This window comes from Doryrhamphus excisus, linkage group LG1, assembly GCF_037039965.1.
Source record: "Doryrhamphus excisus strain RoL-2023G ecotype Guam linkage group LG1, RoL_Dexc_Guam_v1.1, whole genome shotgun sequence".
In the NCBI taxonomy this organism is placed as follows: Eukaryota; Metazoa; Chordata; class Actinopteri; order Syngnathiformes; family Syngnathidae; genus Doryrhamphus; species Doryrhamphus excisus.
In genome coordinates this window covers 4,712,159-4,729,563 of record NC_136357.1, presented here as the reverse complement: position 1 = coordinate 4,729,563, position 17,405 = coordinate 4,712,159, and the positions used below count along the sequence as shown (strand labels likewise).

Sequence of the window (17,405 nt, the reverse complement as noted above, 5' to 3'; positions counted from 1 at the left end):
AGTGATGTTGATGGGTTTTCCATGTAGTGGTTCCCCGGGGAACCAAAAAAAAAATGCATTTGTTTTGATTTTACTTAATTTGTAGTGTTAAACTCCTTTGATGGTAATACAGTATGATATTAGAATGAACAGATATGTTAATTTATGTTCATGAACTAGAGTATCTTAAATAAACTTCCAAATGTGGAATGTTTACAGATAAAATGCAGTACACATACAAGCAGTATTGAGCTACTGTCACTAGGGTGATCAGTATTACTGGAAGCCAAAAAGATTATTATTTATTTTATTATTTATTAATTATTATTTTATTTTTTGTATTATTATTATTTATTTTATTATTATTTATTTTATTATTATTATTTATTTTATTATTATTTATTTTATTATTATTATTTATTTTATTATTATTTTATTTTATTATTATTGTCTAACCACCATCATTTTCTTCAATGGCATTTTTGCATTCTGCTTTTCCTGCCTTCTGTGGAAAATTGGGATCTCGCTGGAAACGGCATGTATACGCAGACGCTGTTCGAACATAACTAAAAGGGTGACTGCCATTCAACATATTTTTTATTCCTTCCATACCACATGATCGGTTCGGCGCGTGTGCAAAACGCATCTATACTCGCCTTATTTTGCAGCAGTCATGCCGATTTGTACTACACATGAGTAAAGTACTTCGTCAGTCGACCGATTTTACGGCAGGTACAGATCGTGTGTATTCATCAGGTAACCCAATTTGTATCAGGCATGCACTTGATATGTCACTCCCCAACTGAACCAAAAACATTATTTAGATTTAAGAAATGCCAAACTTATTTTTTTGCAATTTTTGCAGTAAATATACAGTACCTTTAGTTGTACCAAGCACTAAAATGAACAAGAAAATGAAGTAGTAAGCATGGCCTAACCATGCACACACACACAGGATTGTGAAAGGTTTGTACCGATGTGCTTGGTGTCATGAAGGCATCAGGAGTCATCAACTTCGGCATTGACCCGTTGCCATTGGTTGTATTTGACAGGAAATCAACAGGGGCAGAAAGTGAGGGCATGTTGCTTAGGTCTGTCTGTGAACCACTCCCCGAGTCCTTGTCAGAACTCTGGTCCGTCAGATGGTCTGAAAACCCTGCTTAAAAACACATTTTTTTGGAAAGTTAAAAATCACAAACAGAGTGATGTTATGAAATTTCTTAAAACACATGCGGTAAACACTTGAGTGAGCCCCGTTGTACTTGTTAGAAAAATATGTGACAAACCAAAACCATCTGGAGCATCAGAATGGGACAGGAAATTTGAACTGGACCCCACAGTAGGCTGGAACCAGATTTGAACATCCTGCAGACTCCTGAAAAAAAAAAAAACAGTACACACATACCTTTATGTAAATAATAGATAACACACATTATTACATTCTGAGCTTTTTAGCTGCAAAGCTTTAGCGAAAAATGCACATTGTAAATACTGTATATACATTATATAAGTATATACTGTACTTTATCACATACTACAATATTAATTGGCCCTGTAACCTCGAAACCGCCCATGAATGATACGGCAAAAGGCCGAAATGATACTGTGTCAAAGCCCAGGGCAGTGATACTGATAAAATATAGAGTTTAACCATGTCCAGTATCAGCCGCCGTAGCTGTCCACTCAGAGCGTGCTGCTCTGGTATCGTGCCGGTGAAACAACCAATCAGAGAACAGCACACGAGTGCTTAGTGCCTAGTGCTTCTCCAGTCACCAAAAAACCCAAACTTGATTAATGGAACTTTAATTGTCAGACATTGATAAGATAAGACTGTTGATAAAATATTATTGTTGAAATATTTTTGCAATTATTGTGTTTACACTGTTTAGATATAATACATGTAATAAACTGAACATTTTCTGGAAACAAAATGGTCTTTTGATTAAATAGTACGTGATAATAAGCTCATGATTAAATAGTATGTGATAATAAGATCATCACATGATTTGTCTGGTATCAGGCCCACTATCATGCCCCCGCGTGCCAGTATCAGCCCGAGACCGGGGCATGATACCTGGCCTGATACCAGACAAACCATGTGATAACCTATAAGTATGTGTCTTAGTTGGAAGATCTGTTTGTAGATTTGAATGGTTGCGGTCAGGTATTGAACCGACAACCAGTCCGATATGTACACTTTGTCTTGCATAAAGTCAGCTGGGATAAGCGGTGATGAGGGCAAGAAGTGTTGAAATTTAATAAAATGGCTGTTTGAAAAAATACAGCACCAGGGATTGCGTATTTTAGCATGCTAATGTGTACGGTGTGTTCGACTCCAACTCACTTGGTGTGGACACAGTAGAGTTTAATCTGGATGCCGGATTTGGACTCTGTGGGGCCTTGAGTCCCCTCTGGAAAAAAATACATGCATATAAAATATATTATATATATTTGCCTTTGGTTCTAAGGACTTCAGGTACACACCTGTAGTTGTGCTCTCACTCTCCTCCTCTGGGGGAAGAACTTCAGTGTGTCGCAAACGGCTTTGGGTAACATCTTGAACTCCAAAACTGAGAACAGGATGTGTCAATAGAAACTCTGATACAGCTGTGAAACTTGCTTTGCCCTTTTCCAGGTCTTGTCTCAGCTCCATCACATAGAGAACCTGTCGACAGGCAACCGGCAAATGGAATAATCATTTTGTTTTTCAAATTCAACATTGTATTGTATCTTATTAAATTATTATATTGCACTGACCTTCCTCTGTACATCAGTAAGGATGAGATACTCCGCAGAAAGATCCAGGCTTGCCTTCAAACTAGGCAGAACTGTTGAGTTCACTGGATCTGGAGAGAATCTATAAAACATCACCGAGCATTTAAGATTCAGACAAAGTTGGATGTTTTCTAATACAACTGAAGGCATTGTGTTCAATAATGAATGCGCTTGAATAATTACAAATCTTAAGAGGATTCTAAGTTTCAAAATAAGTAAGCAATTTATTGCCAACAACCACTAAACTGAAACGTTCATCAGCTGAAAAAGTTGAAGACCTACAGTACTATAGAATAAAAGTAACGCGCCGAGGAAATAAGTTCCAGTAATGTTTAAAAATGACCAAATTATGGCAAAAATACTGTATTACTGCATAGTCACAGCAGGTACTTTATACAGAACAATACAACAGTTTAAGAGGCCTTTATAGTCAAAATAGTTGTTTGTTAGCGACCTTGTGCTAGCTGTTTTTCTCTCCTTAGAAAGCACAAAAAAGGGCAAAATGTCTGTTGATGTTTCACACAAGGTTTGATGATTATGATGATGATGATGAACCCCCAAAAGGTGCAGTTTAAATGTCTGATCAGGTGATGGACATTTCTTTTATAATGGTCACATTTAACAATAACAATGGACATTTCTTTTATAATGGTCACATTTAACAATAACAATAACTATAATAATAGGGGCGTAATTAAAACACTGAAGTAAGCAATAACCTGATTGTTTGCAAACAGGTCCAGGAAACGGTGCACCACATCTTCAATTCTTGGTTCTGATCTGCTCCGGTTATGAGAAACCTCCAGAATGGGACACTATCAAGAAAAACAGAAAAAGAATCCGTAAAACATAGCTGCAGTGTAAATGAAGCCAAATGTTAGCAAACTTATTTGCTGGCTATATATTATGCATTTCACTACTCACTCGGGGTCCTGCCTCTTATGGTTGTCACAGAAAAGAAGGCAGGAAAGGGGACGTCCCCCATGAGGACGCAATTCATGCAGACATCTAATTGAGAAACCACATTTAAAAAAAAAATGTGAGTAACGGACACAAGCATGAATTAGCCAAATAAAATGGGGTCACTCATCGCGTACCTCGGCTTGTCCTGACCACCTTCTATGTAGATCTGCCAGAACTTGATGCAGCCATCATGACTGGCTGTGGCTAACACAGTTCCATCTGGAGATAGGGCCCCTTCACTGACACGCTGGTAAGAAAGTAACATTTTTATTGTATTTCAGCAATGCAAGTGTCTCTATAAAAGGTATCAAATGGTTAGATTCTAACAGATTCTACTCATTTCCCATTATTTTCTTTCACTAAAAACTTTTTGGGAGGGGGCCTACCTGAGTGTAACCTCTCACTGTGATGAGGCCTTCTTTCAAATCTGTGGCATCGACAGGCCAACTGACATTGTTGGCCCTCAAGACTTCAAGGTCCCACACTTCAGCCTGGAAGGAACAAATGTACATTAGAACGGCGTTCCAAGGAATCATTTACAGATACAATTCTTATCCCACATTCTAAAAGGCAATGCCGCAATGCTTCTCCAAGTGTGTGGCACAGAACCATTCCTCAAGTATTGAACCTCCTGTTTTTTTTTTGGATCCGATGTGTTCAATGTGGAACTGCTTTACACCGGGGATTGAACGCACAACGTTCATTATGGGCGTCGAGAACGCTGCCCGCTTGGCCGAAAACCCGGACTGTCAGTCAAACGTTCAGCGCACCTCTTAAGGCAGAGTGAGGTTGACCAACGTACACATGTGACAGCCCGGATGGCATGTTACGCGTGCGACAGCCCGGCTGGCATGTTACACATGTGACAGCTTCTGTAGTTTCAGTAGGATTGTTCCAGGGTATCTTGATGCTTTTTCATCATATCCTCTACTTGTTAGATACACCAAGGTTGGATACAGATCATGCGAGAAAATTACGACTAGCATAAAAAAAGTCTTTTGGGTTGCATTTTTGTGCAATTCATCAATCTGAAAGTCACATATCTGCACTAAATATATATACCCTGTCTTCATGTAGAAGGGCCAAGGTCTGGTTGGCGTCATCCTGGTTGTTGTCCTCATTATCATCCGGGATGAAAGGGCACCAGATGAGACGCCGATGCGAGTTCAGCGGAGTGTCCTGTGGCCTTCGGATATGAATCACTATCTGATCTCTTTGAGGCACATGCATTAAGGAAAGAAAATGATGCAAACTGTTCTTGTTTGTCTACTAAGCCAAAGCAAGTTGCATTAGAGGATGATAAACGTGTTACAACAATCTGTTAAACATCAGATTTAATGCATTTAAGACTTTTCTAGCTATACGTGTCTCCGGTAGGTATTCTGGCATTCTTGCAAGGCCAAAGACCAAACTGACTTAGCAAAAATAATTTTTAGTTAGGATACAGTATTGTACTTCCGGTACATGTGAGCTGCCAAACCATCAGGTTGCCAGCTTCATCGACACAACCCAACATAGAAGAGTCGAGGTGGGCGAAAGCCAGATCTGTGACCGCACCAGTGAAGCCTTTCAGTAGGGAGCGTTCTGCAGTGCCCACACTCAATACCCGTATCATTGCCTGGTTGTTGGCTCCTGTAGGAAACAAAGTATACATACAAATTTAATACATTAGTACAAGTATAATACCGCTCAACAATGTGTATTATTTTAAAAATGCATCTTGTGTACACTCCACAGCATTATTGTAAGATTTTAGAAAAAGTATTCGTGCAGCATCAAAATGCAAAAAGAACAAACTGGTCTAAATAAGGAATAAAGAATTATTTTTTTAGCTGCTAAAACAGGCTGTTCATCAGCTGATCACAAGTTTAAACCCTTTAAAAGTCACGATATATGTGCTAAAGTCAGGCTTTTGTATCGTTTTTTGTGAGACAGTCACATTGCACATGGCAATGGCAAAAAGGCTTTGTCTTAGAATGTGGCGAGATTGTTGAATTGCAGAAGCGAAGGTCTCTCGCCTCTCAGATTGTGAGATCGACCGATACATCGGCCGGCCGATATATGCGTTCTTTAATTGAATCGGTATCGGCCGATACGCGCGTGGGTTCGCCGATGCATTTTTACACCGCATGATTTACAGACAGGCATCCGCCGGGCAGCTTTGTGTTGCCCGAGGACTCTGCAACACATGCAGTCACGGTACCCCTCCGCCCTCCCTCACAATGTTTTGCACATGGTTGGATATTCGTGCCTTGATAAGTTGATAATGCCGTTTAAATGTGTGTTTAAGAAAGCTGAATCCTACTGTGTTTGCATTTCAATCAATACAGTAAAGTCTCGTTATATCGATATTCTCGGAGTCGGAAAAATATCGATATAACCGGACTATCGATATATCCGATCCTGCGCCGAACTGCATTAAAAGTGGGCAATAATGCACTCGACATTGTTCTATACACACGAGAGAAACCACGAACGCCAGCATGTACATATGAAAAACAGTGATTATTGCAAGCGATAAAAAGATATCTGAATACAACACAATTAAATACATGTATTTGTACGCTTGTGTCTTCGTTGGAATAGGTGTGTATGCTATGTCAGTTGGTTCTTCTGTTGCAGGCATGTGTTTGGCCAGCTATGTGGGGCGGGTTGAGCATGACCTGTGAACCAGGAAGTGCGGGAATCGGTGTGTGTGCTGCGCTCTGGTGGTGGAAGTGTGAAAAATAAAGTTGACTGGAAGCAGCCGTTCGCCGTGTTCTTTTTTGGTATTGAAATCCTTAAGCAAAGATTGATTTAAGCTGCTTTTGTATCGATATAAGCAGACCAAATTGGCTGGCGGGAGATGAAAAGGGCATCGTAGTAACCGGATTATCATAATAACCGTGTATCGTACTAACGGAACTAATTATATCATAAAAGACTAGAAATTTGCCGGGAAATGAAAATAGTATCGTAATAAGCAGTACTTCGATATAACCGATATCGATATAACGAGACTTTACTGTATTTGTTTAAACTTGAGACCTGGAATATTTGTTATCATGGTCATTTTTTCATGTAAATTGGGGGAGCAAAAGCAGTATCGGCCACAGATATTGGCCCAAACAAAATCGGCTAAGGGTGATGGAAAATAAATCGCAAAAACCATATGGGTCGATCCCTAATTGTGACTTTATAGTTCCTTAAAACAGTGAGGGTTGTCGAGAAAAAAATGTAAATAAACTTTTTCCATTGACATCAGAAGGTCATGACTGTGTATATTTCTCACAGAATGACATCAAGTGCAGATTTGGGCTTTTTACTGCTATTGAATTAAAATTTGAGTTTAACAATTCACCTGCACAACATTTTTCCTGGTCTTAAGATTTTGTTCAGTATTGTACCTCTCATAGTCAATCGCTCACCTCTAATTGCATAGGCCATGAAGGAATTTGACACAGCAATGAGTCTTCCATAATGATACTTGTGCTCCCAGTCATATTTGGCAACAGGCTGGATTTTCACCTAAAAAACACACACAACAAATTCACCATTCAAAATTAATAAGGTAAATTTGATCATTATAATCTACGGATGTTTTGCTGATGTGTTGAAAATCTTTCCCGGTGACGAGCTAGTTCGCTGTTAGTATTATTTACATCCATTCTCATCACAAATAGCTGTCCTCGGCTATGCCTGCCAGAAACTAGTAGCTCCTAACACATTTTATTTAGCAGTTTAAAGTCAAAAATAAATAAATAAATCAGCCGAGAGATGGCTCGTAAACCAAAATAAATACTTGTTAGTTGGGACATATTTTAAATCTTACCATGTTGCTACCTCGAGCCTTGCTATCGATGCTGGAGTCCTGACTCGCCACAATCTCCACGTTGTCTGAGGTGATGGCGATACAGGTTGATCGATCATCACCAGAAAGGAGGCTGAAATGGCAGCACATTTAATCATTCAGTGTTTTTTGTTAGAAATGTTATACATGTTTTGTTATACACGTCAGAAAGGTAGTTTAGGGTGCTGAAATTACAAACTTAATTCATTGACCAAACTGACATTATCTGGGTATCCTGAGCGGCGCTGATCTGATCTGTGGAGATCGGTCTGGTGGAGTCTGACATGGCTGACAAATCCCCCCCTCCGAGAAGACCTGCTGTCCCCAATAGCCCGTTCAGCTCTCCATTAAAGGACATCCTTCTCTGACCATCACCTGATTGTGCATCTGTTGAATGAAATGTTTACATTTCGGTGATCGAAAAACAACATTGCATTTATTTCCAGTCATAAAAAAAACAAACATTTATTTAGCAAATATACAGTGGAACCTTGATTAGCGTCAAAAATTCATGCAAAAATTTTGCCTCCAGTTAGTGTACAATATGGCATATGTCTTGTGTTACTAACACAATGCGCGAGTCCTACATTAGTGTATATTTTTTCTTAAATCACAAAATATCCGTCCTTGTTAGCAACCTATTAGCTACACAAAATGGCAACGTGAATAGGAAGTCATCCACCCAGGACATCATCAGCAGTTGACTCTCAAAAACCTGTTTTTACACTTTTACAAATTATAGTTTTACATGCATAAAACTATTTTAGAATGTTATATGTGACGAATAAAAGGGATAAATGAATATGTAAAGTTATTTTTTTTTTAACTTCATTGAAGATGTGAATTTTCCCAAAGCTGCTAGCTCAACCACCATGTTCCTATTTTCAGACAGGTGAGGAATCACGTCTTCAATGAAGGTAAATATAACCTTAAATGTTGATGTATGTCTTTCATTCATCTGTATGCATTTCAAATTAGTTTCTGCATGTAAACCAAAAAAACATGTTTTGTGTTAACATTTCTTACTTTCTGGAAAAGATGAATTGGTTTATCCAGTGTGTTTATAACCACTATTGTTTTTGTTATCGTATGTATATATACACAGTTTTAACAAGAAATTATGTATAACAATAACGGGTCATTTTAGATTTGAATTAATTACCAAACGTAGTAATGTTTGACTTACATTGTTGTTTTCATAACCACTGCAAATTCTTGGTTAAATATTTGAAAACAATAAAGACAAGCTATACTAATGCCAGAGGCTATTGTTTATAAAGGATTTGTATTAGAGCCACCTGTTCTCTATGTGGACTGTAATTAATCAGCATTCATTACTGGTGTGACGGAAACAGATGAAAATAAATCTTGGATCCACCTCAAGACTATGTAAGTGGAAACTGAATTGGTTTCGTTTTGACAAAATAGCCTAAAACGTACCTCACGACCATTGAGGAATGTTTATCCATTAAACTCATACAGCATGCTACTCAGTTCCGTGTACAGTAAACAACGTATTTTACACCAGAATAGTGGCTACTAACTCGGCTAGCATCAGGGACACTGACCGCTGCGTCGCAGTTAGCGAAGCATCGTGACATTCACTATATAAAATAAAGTCACAATGGCAAACAATTTTATTAATCGGATTTTTTCATTTTATACTGGAGTTGTTATTGTTAATAGAGCGATGGAACATATTTTCCAGCTAGCAATCAAGATAGCTAACGTTTGACTAGCTCCCGCGGCCTAAACCAGCGCATCTACTTCCCATTCCCGGTTAAACTCACCAGTACTGGAACGAGGGCGGTCAAGCTTCAAAATGTCTCGGAGATGCTGTGTCGCACCTTCAACATCGATATGAGAACTGAACGCCATGGGCGAGGGAATGGGGTACCGAGGGGAAGAGTAATATATTCGATTTGAAGTGAGGTTGTCAATATGCACTTCGTTCACCCGGAGCAACGGTCTAAACTTCCGGTGTGCCTGACGTCTAATGCTCCGGCTAGTTTCAATGCAATGTATTTTGGTTCCTACCCAATCTTACCGGTGTGCAGAAGAGTCAACGTCGAATTACAAATCACATTTCTAATCAGGTTTTCCTTAAGTTTGTTTGATTTGTAAACAGTTTTTACATAATTGTGATTCAGGTATCAAATGTGTGCAGTGAAATAAAAAATGAAGCGATTCGTATCCACTTTCATTTCTTCTAATTGTTTTTATTCAAACTGGGATTTTGATATTGCAACACGTATTCTGCGTAGCAACAAGTAGCTTCACAAACGTGACGTGACTCGGGAAAATAAAGACAGAGCTTTGCTGCTGCACCTGCATGAATAGCATATATATTTCTTTATCATTTTAATGGCTGGTACAACTAAATATACCTTTATTTGGACAAATTTAACAAAACCAGCTCATAAGAATGTAATTTTTTGGCAGTACAATGCTGCAGTATTCTTGTCAGTACAATAAAACCATTAAATTTGCTAGATATCTCTCTATTTTTCATCTGTCCAACAAAATTACACTTAATTATACCAGGCATTAAAATGGACAGATAAACAGAAGAAACAAGGGTGGTCTAATAATCTTTTTTTACATGACTGTATTTTAGGTTTAACTATTAATGGTATGTTTTTTTCATACAGTTGCAGTTAATTGCAATTGCAGCAATGACTAAAAATTATATTTTAAGTATGATCATAACACTTATAGGTTTGTAAACAGTAGCTTGGTCGATAGCAATGAAAGACAATGCTTGTCATGATAGTATGACTATACCATTTTTGGAAATGTAATTATGTAAACAAATGAGTCCACAGCATTACAAAAAAAAGTCCGGGTTTTATTGTGAATTGTGGCTTTTTGTTCAAGTAAAATGCCAAATATTTCTGTGGAAGAAAAGTAAAAGACAGATGGATAGAAAAAAAAAATGCAGTCCAACATAATCAAGTCAAACCATATACTGTAGTCTGATGTGAGTCTTTGGTGACATGGGAATTGAGCACTTGGCATGGTAATGAAGTACTCGCCGAAGGAAGATTAAAAAATCTCAGCTACTACACGTTGTTGAAGCAATTTAGAGCAGACGTCGTAGCATCTCAGCATGGCAAGATGCAAAATGGAAGCGATAAAGCCAAGCTTAATTTGTAACTGCCTGATCGAAACATTATCAGAGGTGAGTAGAATGAACTAAACCTGCAAATAGTAGAGCAAATGTCTTGCCTGATAGCAAAAAAAAACAATATGGAAGTGTATTTCTACAGGATGGGAAGGACTGGGCTATGAGTTTGACATCCAAATTCTGGTGTTCACATGCTTGTTCGACAAACAAAGCAGATAGAAGAATAGAAGCGTGGGCTTTTAACATCTTCTCCAAGCCCAAGTCTTCCCTCTCTTTTATCATTATACAGCATTCTTGCCCATCAGAGTGAAGGAACTGGTTAAGCAAAGTTGTGAAGCGCCAGCCTGAACATTTCGTTGGTGCACACCCATGAAGAGTTTATTTCCCTCAGGAGGAAAATCTGATGAAAACCCATGATCTGATCGTTGTCAGCCTGTAAAACACAAACATCGTCTGTTAATCTATCCATGCACACGCGAAACGCATGCGCGCGTTGAGCTGTTAAGCTCTACATTGACACACAAGGAATATATATATATATATTTTTTTTTTTACCATCAATATCGCTTGATCAACAACATGAAACAGAAAATGTGTATCGCTACTTACTTTAAGTTGTCCCACAACCATACTCAGGACGCAGTTGTCTGGGGTGGGCTGGTGGTCCTGCGCTGTAATTGTATGCTCTATTTTTTTGAAGTCCAAATTCTGTCACACAGGAAATTAATGCCAGTACATTAGATATTTATAGGTTATCACATGGTCTGTCTGGTATCAGGGCAGGTATCATGCCCCTGGCACACGGGGGACAATATACTGGGCCTGATACCAGACAAACCATGTGATGATCTTATTATCACATACTATTTAATCATGAGCTTATTATCATGCACTATTTAATCAAAAGACCATTTTGTTTATTACATGTATTATATCTAAACAGTGTAAACAATTGCAAAAATATTTCAACAATAATATTTTATCAACAGTCTTATCTTATCAATGTCTGACAATTAAAGTTCCATTAATCAAGTTTGGGTTTTTTGGTGACTGGAGAAGCACTAGGCACTAAGCACTCCTGTGCTGTTCTCTTGATTGGTTGTTTCACGGGCACAATACCAGAGCAGCACGCTCTGAGTGGACAGCTACGGGGGCTGATACTGGACATGGTTAAACTCTATATTTTATCAGTATCACTGCCCTGGGCTTTGACACAGTATCATTTCGGCCTTTTCCCGTATCATTCATGGGCGGTTTCTAGAGTACAGGGCCAATTAATACTGTAGTATGTGATAATGATATATATTTCATACACAAACAGTCAAAATGACTAGTTCATTTTCCTAAAACAAACCCTAACTTCATGTAAGATTTCTTGTGTACATGTGCCCGTCACTTAGTACAGTAAAGTCTCGTTATATCGACATTCTCGGGAGTCGGAAAAAATACCGATATAACCGGACTATCCATATATCCGATCCTTCGCCGAACTGCATTAAAAGTGGGCAATAATGCACAGCTTAAATCAATCTTTGCTTAAGGATTTCAATACCAAAAAAGAACACGGCGAACGGCTGCTTCCAGTCAACTTTATTTTTCACACTTCCACCACCAGAGCGCAGCACACACACCGATTCCCGCACTTCCTGGTTCACAGGTCATGCTCAACCCGCCCCACATAGCTGGCCAAACACATGCCTGCAACAGAAGAACCAACTGCGTTCGTGGTTTCTCTCGTGTGTATAGATTCTATACAGGCAGGCGGGAGATTAAAAGGGCATCGTAGTAACCGGATTATCATAATAACCGGGTATCGTACTAACGGAACTAATTATATCATAAAAGACTAGAAATTTCCCGGGAAATGAAAATAGTATCGTAATAAGTAGTAATTCGTTATAACCGATATCGATATAACGAGACTTTACTGTATATCCTCCATTTGCAATAGACTTTAAGCAGATACACTTACAAGGAGTTTCTTCATAATTGGTTCCTTCCCACGGAGTATGTCCCCCTCCCAGCTTAGTAACGACTCCTGAATCTGTGTGGTAGACAAAAGTTCAATTAATTAACATCTTCAAAAACAAAATAAAAAAAGTACTCCAGTTCAAGCCAAGTGTAAATGTTGCATTTTTTTGGCATTGCTTCCTGGAGCTGCTATTGGAAAGCAGTTATCCAATACAGACTTTTAAAACATGTTTCTAAAAATATTGGCATCCATTTTTGCTGTCTAAAGCAAAAAATGTTTACTTTCATGGGAAGTATTTTCTAAAAACAAACAATAAGACTGCTATTGGACAGCTTCAGCAGTAGCAATGTATTTTTCAAATGTCTGAGTGGGTACTAATATTCTTTTTGTCTTTATTAATAATGATTCATATGAAGATGAATAGTTACAAATACAGATCCTCCCATTATGATTTATGATCTGTGTTTGTAATGAAATATACGTCAATAACAGGCTTTATACTTTCAAGGCTAAATTATTCACACTGGTACGGTACACATTTATTGTCAATTCCATTTTCTTTTACTAAAAAAAGGTCTTGTTGACTTATTTTCAACTCCAACTACAATATATTAATTTCCCTGAATAATTACATTAATTATTTTATAGCAGTATAGCAGCTTTTTTTTATTATTATTATACACAGCCATAATGTATCGCATGAGAATGTCTGAGCGTGTGTTTCAGTGTGACACAATTACCACAGCTCTATTTAATATGGCAACCATATATTTAGGAAAGTTTTATTAATAAAAAAAAGCAGCGCTAAAGATTAATTCCATGTTATTCGCGGGTTTATAGCACTTTAAACAAAGCAACAGCATTTGGCTTGTCATAGCCATGTAGTGAGTTTTCTATTGTTTGTAAATAGGTGTGATGTAGTCAGTTGGGAAATACATTGTCAGACAGCAAATGTGCAATTAACTGAAATTAGGTAGGTGCGGTGGCAACTTTTTGACCCATTTATCATTGCACTAAAATTAATATGTCTGCTCCTGCGCAATACTACTATGTGTATATTTTGGATATCTTGGATATATCTTGTTAAATTGTCTTTTTTTTTTAACTCTACTTTTATATACTTTTTTTTTTTACTTGACTACTGCACTGAAAGGAGAAGCTCTCCAATCTCGTTGTACATCTTGTATAATGACAATAAAGGCCATTCCATTTATATTGACTGTATTTCATCTTGTTTAACTCTAGAAATGACATCATTTATATATAAAGCATCTTCATATCACTTGGAACAATCATGTATTTTGTTAAGAAATGCACGGCTTGCACTATTTGTCAACCAAACCTTCAATGTCGGTAATCATTTTGTAACGACTTACCGATAAAACTTCCAAACCACGCTAAACATTTATACCGAATGCGTGTGTACTACATTGACATGAGTTGCAATGCACTGCGGGGAAAATCTACTCAATACCAAAGTTGCACTCACATACAGATCTGCAAGTTTTGCTCTGTCATTTTCAAATAAGTGGTAGTAGTGCCGCACGAAGCCAGTGCCTATCAGCTCCCACAGAGGAGGCTGATCCACCATCCTGAATGAAGCTGCATGGGACACAAGAGGAAAGCAAGCAAAGACAATCACAAAGAAGTGGTGGGAACAAGACAGAAGCATTTAAAAAGGTCATTTAAGGTCAAATCGTATTATGATAGATGGCCTCGTTAGCATTGAGAAGTGCCGCTACGACCCTGCTGTTGTCTCTGTTGTAGATTTATAATATAATGTCGAAGTAATTTCATTGAAGCAAACCCATCAATTGAGTCATTTGGATCATAACCATTTATGACTACACGTTAATCTTATATCTGCCGTGAAAAATAACATTGAAATGTGTACATTTTTCATCACTTCTCCCAGGTCTGGAGACAGACAGTCAGAATTGATTAATTTGGGATTCATTTGGGATTAATTTGGGCGGCACAAGCAATGTCTACCCCACACAGTCCCACCCGGAAGTTCCAATTCATAACAATGCATTCCCTGTTATTATGCTCCAGTTCTCCATGAATTTCTGTTATGTATATTCTTTTATATTATGCCCACTTGTTATGTTGAAGGCTTTTGCTAGAACACTCAAAGAGATGGAATAAGCTTGTTCACATCGCCTCATCAGATTATCAGCAAACTCTTTGTAGGACAAATGTTTCAATACTGCCTGCAGATGGCAAAGTAAAAAAACAAACACAAAAACAAAAACACACAAGGACTACAATTCCTGAAGGCTAAATAAACAGCAATCGCTGGCATTTTATTTTGCACTGTCCTATAATGTATTATATCATAGTTATCACAACACAATACCAGTGAATGTTACCATGTTATTGTTATGAATATGTCACTTTCTGGGCGGCATGTGTTTGAATGTGGTTTCTGGTACGTATTCTGGCAGTAACATCACAGCCAAGATGGTGTCAGTTCCAAAGAATCACTTCATTTCACTCCTATTTCTCTGCGGTATGTCCAAAATGTTTTATTAAGTGAGTACTTACATTTTGTTGAAAATGTTTCGTGTCACAAGCACTTTATTCTTACTTATTTTAATTTATCATCTTTAGCTTTCCTGGTTCCTTGCCAACTTAACCCCCTAAAGATTGGATTTTTTTTGTTTTTTAATTAAGGTCTACAATACTGTACAATAGTTTGTCCTAGAGTTCATCACCGGGACATTCTCTGTGTTTGGGATTCTCTTATAAACAAGATGTTTATTGTTGTGAGTGTAGTCTGCAGTGCTGTATAAGTGCACTGCATCATACGGAGAGCTCAAGAGAAACAGTGCAGTTAAACACTACTGCAAACTAGACCCAAAATTACACTGGCCAATACCTCAAATTGTGCAAATACATATATTATGCGCTAATGATGGATCTGCGCGATCGATCGATAGCGCTGCGCCTGAGATGGATCCATCGTTGGTGCACAAATCGATCGATTTCTGCGCTCACGATGGATATAACTGCCTTGCGATGGAGACCGATGCTTTGACACTGCGCTGACGATATAATGACAATCGTTGATCTGTTAATTGCATTCAATGACAGCGTTAGGGGTTAGGGTTCACACTCCCCCCCGCCGAGAACGGTACCAAAGTGAACTGCTTGACAATTAATCAAAGATTTGAAATTTGCATGAATCGACTTCTTGTTGATTCTTGTAAGTAACAACGCTCAGCATCTGTTGGCATCTAAACAAACTACACACATCCATCCCGGGCGCAGTAATATACCATATATCGATTTGTGCGCTAACGATGGATCCATCTCGGGCATAGCGCTATCGATCGCGCAGATCCATCGTTAGCACGTAACATACACTGCAAAATAAAAATAAAAATACTGCACGAGGGAAATTCTCCAAGTTTATGAAACAAAGCCGAAATTTCCCAGGCTACCGGGGATATCCATTATTAAAGTCATGAGCGGGATTCCCAGAAGAAAGTTGAATGCATCTTTACATTCCACATGTGTCCATTTCTAGTGTTTTCAGTTGGAGATCATTTCTATGTTTTGCTCCTGTCGGCCACTGTACTGATGAGACCGGATGATGCAGCAGTTCAAGACCACTGTAAACTACACCATAAGTAATATGCAGATAGTACCAATGGAGACCAAGTGCAACATAGTATTATTTTTGTAAAGGGAGAGTTTTCATACAGTTATTGTATTAGGTTACATTGTGCAAACGGTTAGAGTCGTGGCCAGGCCTAAAAGGCTTATTTTGGTAAAAGTACAGTACGACCGCCTGAATCATACAACAACATTTATAGTATAATCTTATTAAACGATCAAGCTCCACACAGTAGGGCGTGTGTCATTCTATCACGCGGTAAACCAGTACCATACTTGACCGACACTTCATATTGCCGCCTTCTTCTACTGCTTACCACGTTGCTAGAATATTCTAGCATATTTAGAACAGCACAACAAGACACATCAAATTAGCAAAGACTTGCTATACACGCATATGACAGACAGGGCGAAGAATGACCAGACTATTTTTAACGTTCATGGCAGACATGCCTTCATATGGACAGTTAGCCATAGCTAGCTATTAGCTGTTGAGCCGCCTCGCGAGCGTTGACGATAACCGATGTTATGTTTTCATCTTTACCAACTAAATATACACGTTCGGCCACCGTGGGGCATATAACTGGTTATTTTGTTGAGCTTTTCGGTGGTTATTAAAATATAAAAGTGTTGTCTTCTCCCGGCTCACAGCACGCAGTAATACGGCACTTACCAGGACGAAGTGACCGACAGAGGCGTGCCCAACTTTGGCCCCTCATGAGCCAGTCAACTACGCAAGTAGATTCTTGTTATTTCGACTGAATGTGAGGCCTAAGCGTAACCTTTATTTTTGAAACTTTTACGTTCGTTATTTCATACAACAACAATCCTTACCTCTATCCTAAATCAGGGCCGGATGCGGATGACACAGTGCCGTAGCTGTTCTTGTACGAACCAAATACCACTGAATGGGATACGTCACTTGGCGCAGTGTATTGTGGGGATTGTAGTATTAAACATCGGTTATGATGTTATGAACGTGTTTTAACGGCATGGAATTTTTTTTATTTTGTAAAAATTATATATATATATATATATATATATATATATATATATATATATATATATATATATATATATATATATATATATATATATAATTAAAATTATATTATTTGAACTGAGCAAAACATCTGCTT

The 17,405-nt window shown here is 38.2% G+C and overlaps 2 protein-coding genes across 4 annotated transcripts in view; both read right to left on the bottom strand.

Moving 5' to 3' along the window:
• Nucleotides 1–9,538, bottom strand: part of edc4 (enhancer of mRNA decapping 4) — a 28,107-nt gene extending 18,569 nt beyond the window's left edge. For both annotated transcript variants that reach the window (XM_058076170.2, XM_058076171.2), the window contains exons 1-15: nt 9,337–9,538; nt 7,768–7,933; nt 7,529–7,640; nt 7,125–7,224; nt 5,163–5,349; nt 4,780–4,930; nt 4,104–4,208; nt 3,852–3,964; nt 3,679–3,762; nt 3,474–3,569; nt 2,737–2,836; nt 2,464–2,644; nt 2,324–2,390; nt 1,266–1,354; nt 954–1,135 (exon numbers count right to left, since the gene is read on the bottom strand). In XM_058076170.2, the coding sequence (XP_057932153.2) occupies nt 954–1,135; nt 1,266–1,354; nt 2,324–2,390; nt 2,464–2,644; nt 2,737–2,836; nt 3,474–3,569; nt 3,679–3,762; nt 3,852–3,964; nt 4,104–4,208; nt 4,780–4,930; nt 5,163–5,349; nt 7,125–7,224; nt 7,529–7,640; nt 7,768–7,933; nt 9,337–9,424 (1,821 nt within the window). In that variant the 5' untranslated portion in view covers nt 9,425–9,538. The remainder of the gene's footprint in view (nt 1–953; nt 1,136–1,265; nt 1,355–2,323; nt 2,391–2,463; nt 2,645–2,736; nt 2,837–3,473; nt 3,570–3,678; nt 3,763–3,851; nt 3,965–4,103; nt 4,209–4,779; nt 4,931–5,162; nt 5,350–7,124; nt 7,225–7,528; nt 7,641–7,767; nt 7,934–9,336) is intronic.
• Nucleotides 9,539–10,378: 840 nt separating this feature from the next.
• On the bottom strand, nt 10,379–17,204 carry nutf2 (nuclear transport factor 2). 2 transcript variants are annotated; one of them, XM_058075467.2, is made up of 5 exons: nt 17,101–17,204; nt 14,135–14,247; nt 12,646–12,717; nt 11,283–11,381; nt 10,379–11,106 (listed from the first exon to the last, which is right to left on the bottom strand). In XM_058075467.2, exons 2-5 carry the CDS (start codon nt 14,234–14,236, stop codon nt 10,993–10,995), a joined length of 387 nt encoding a protein of 128 aa, XP_057931450.1. In that variant the 5' UTR covers nt 14,237–14,247; nt 17,101–17,204; the 3' UTR covers nt 10,379–10,992. The 2 variants fall into 2 exon arrangements, with proteins under 2 accessions (XP_057931450.1, XP_057931449.1); XM_058075466.2 differs by lacking the exon at nt 17,101–17,204 and adding an exon at nt 16,940–17,087.
• Between the last annotated feature and the right edge of the window lie 201 nt (nt 17,205–17,405).

Excerpts from the sequence above, each read along its gene's own strand:
- nutf2 (XM_058075466.2), bottom strand. The coding sequence starts at position 16,985 with ATGAGGGGCCAAAGTTGGGCACGCCTCTGTCGGTCACTTCGTCCTG. Across the intron at positions 12,718-14,134 it reads CAAAACTTGCAGATCTGTAT|ATTCAGGAGTCGTTACTAAG; the intron begins GTGAGTGCAACT and ends TCTACCACACAG. Across the intron at positions 11,107-11,282 it reads TGGTTGTGGGACAACTTAAA|GCTGACAACGATCAGATCAT; the intron begins GTAAGTAGCGAT and ends TGTGTTTTACAG.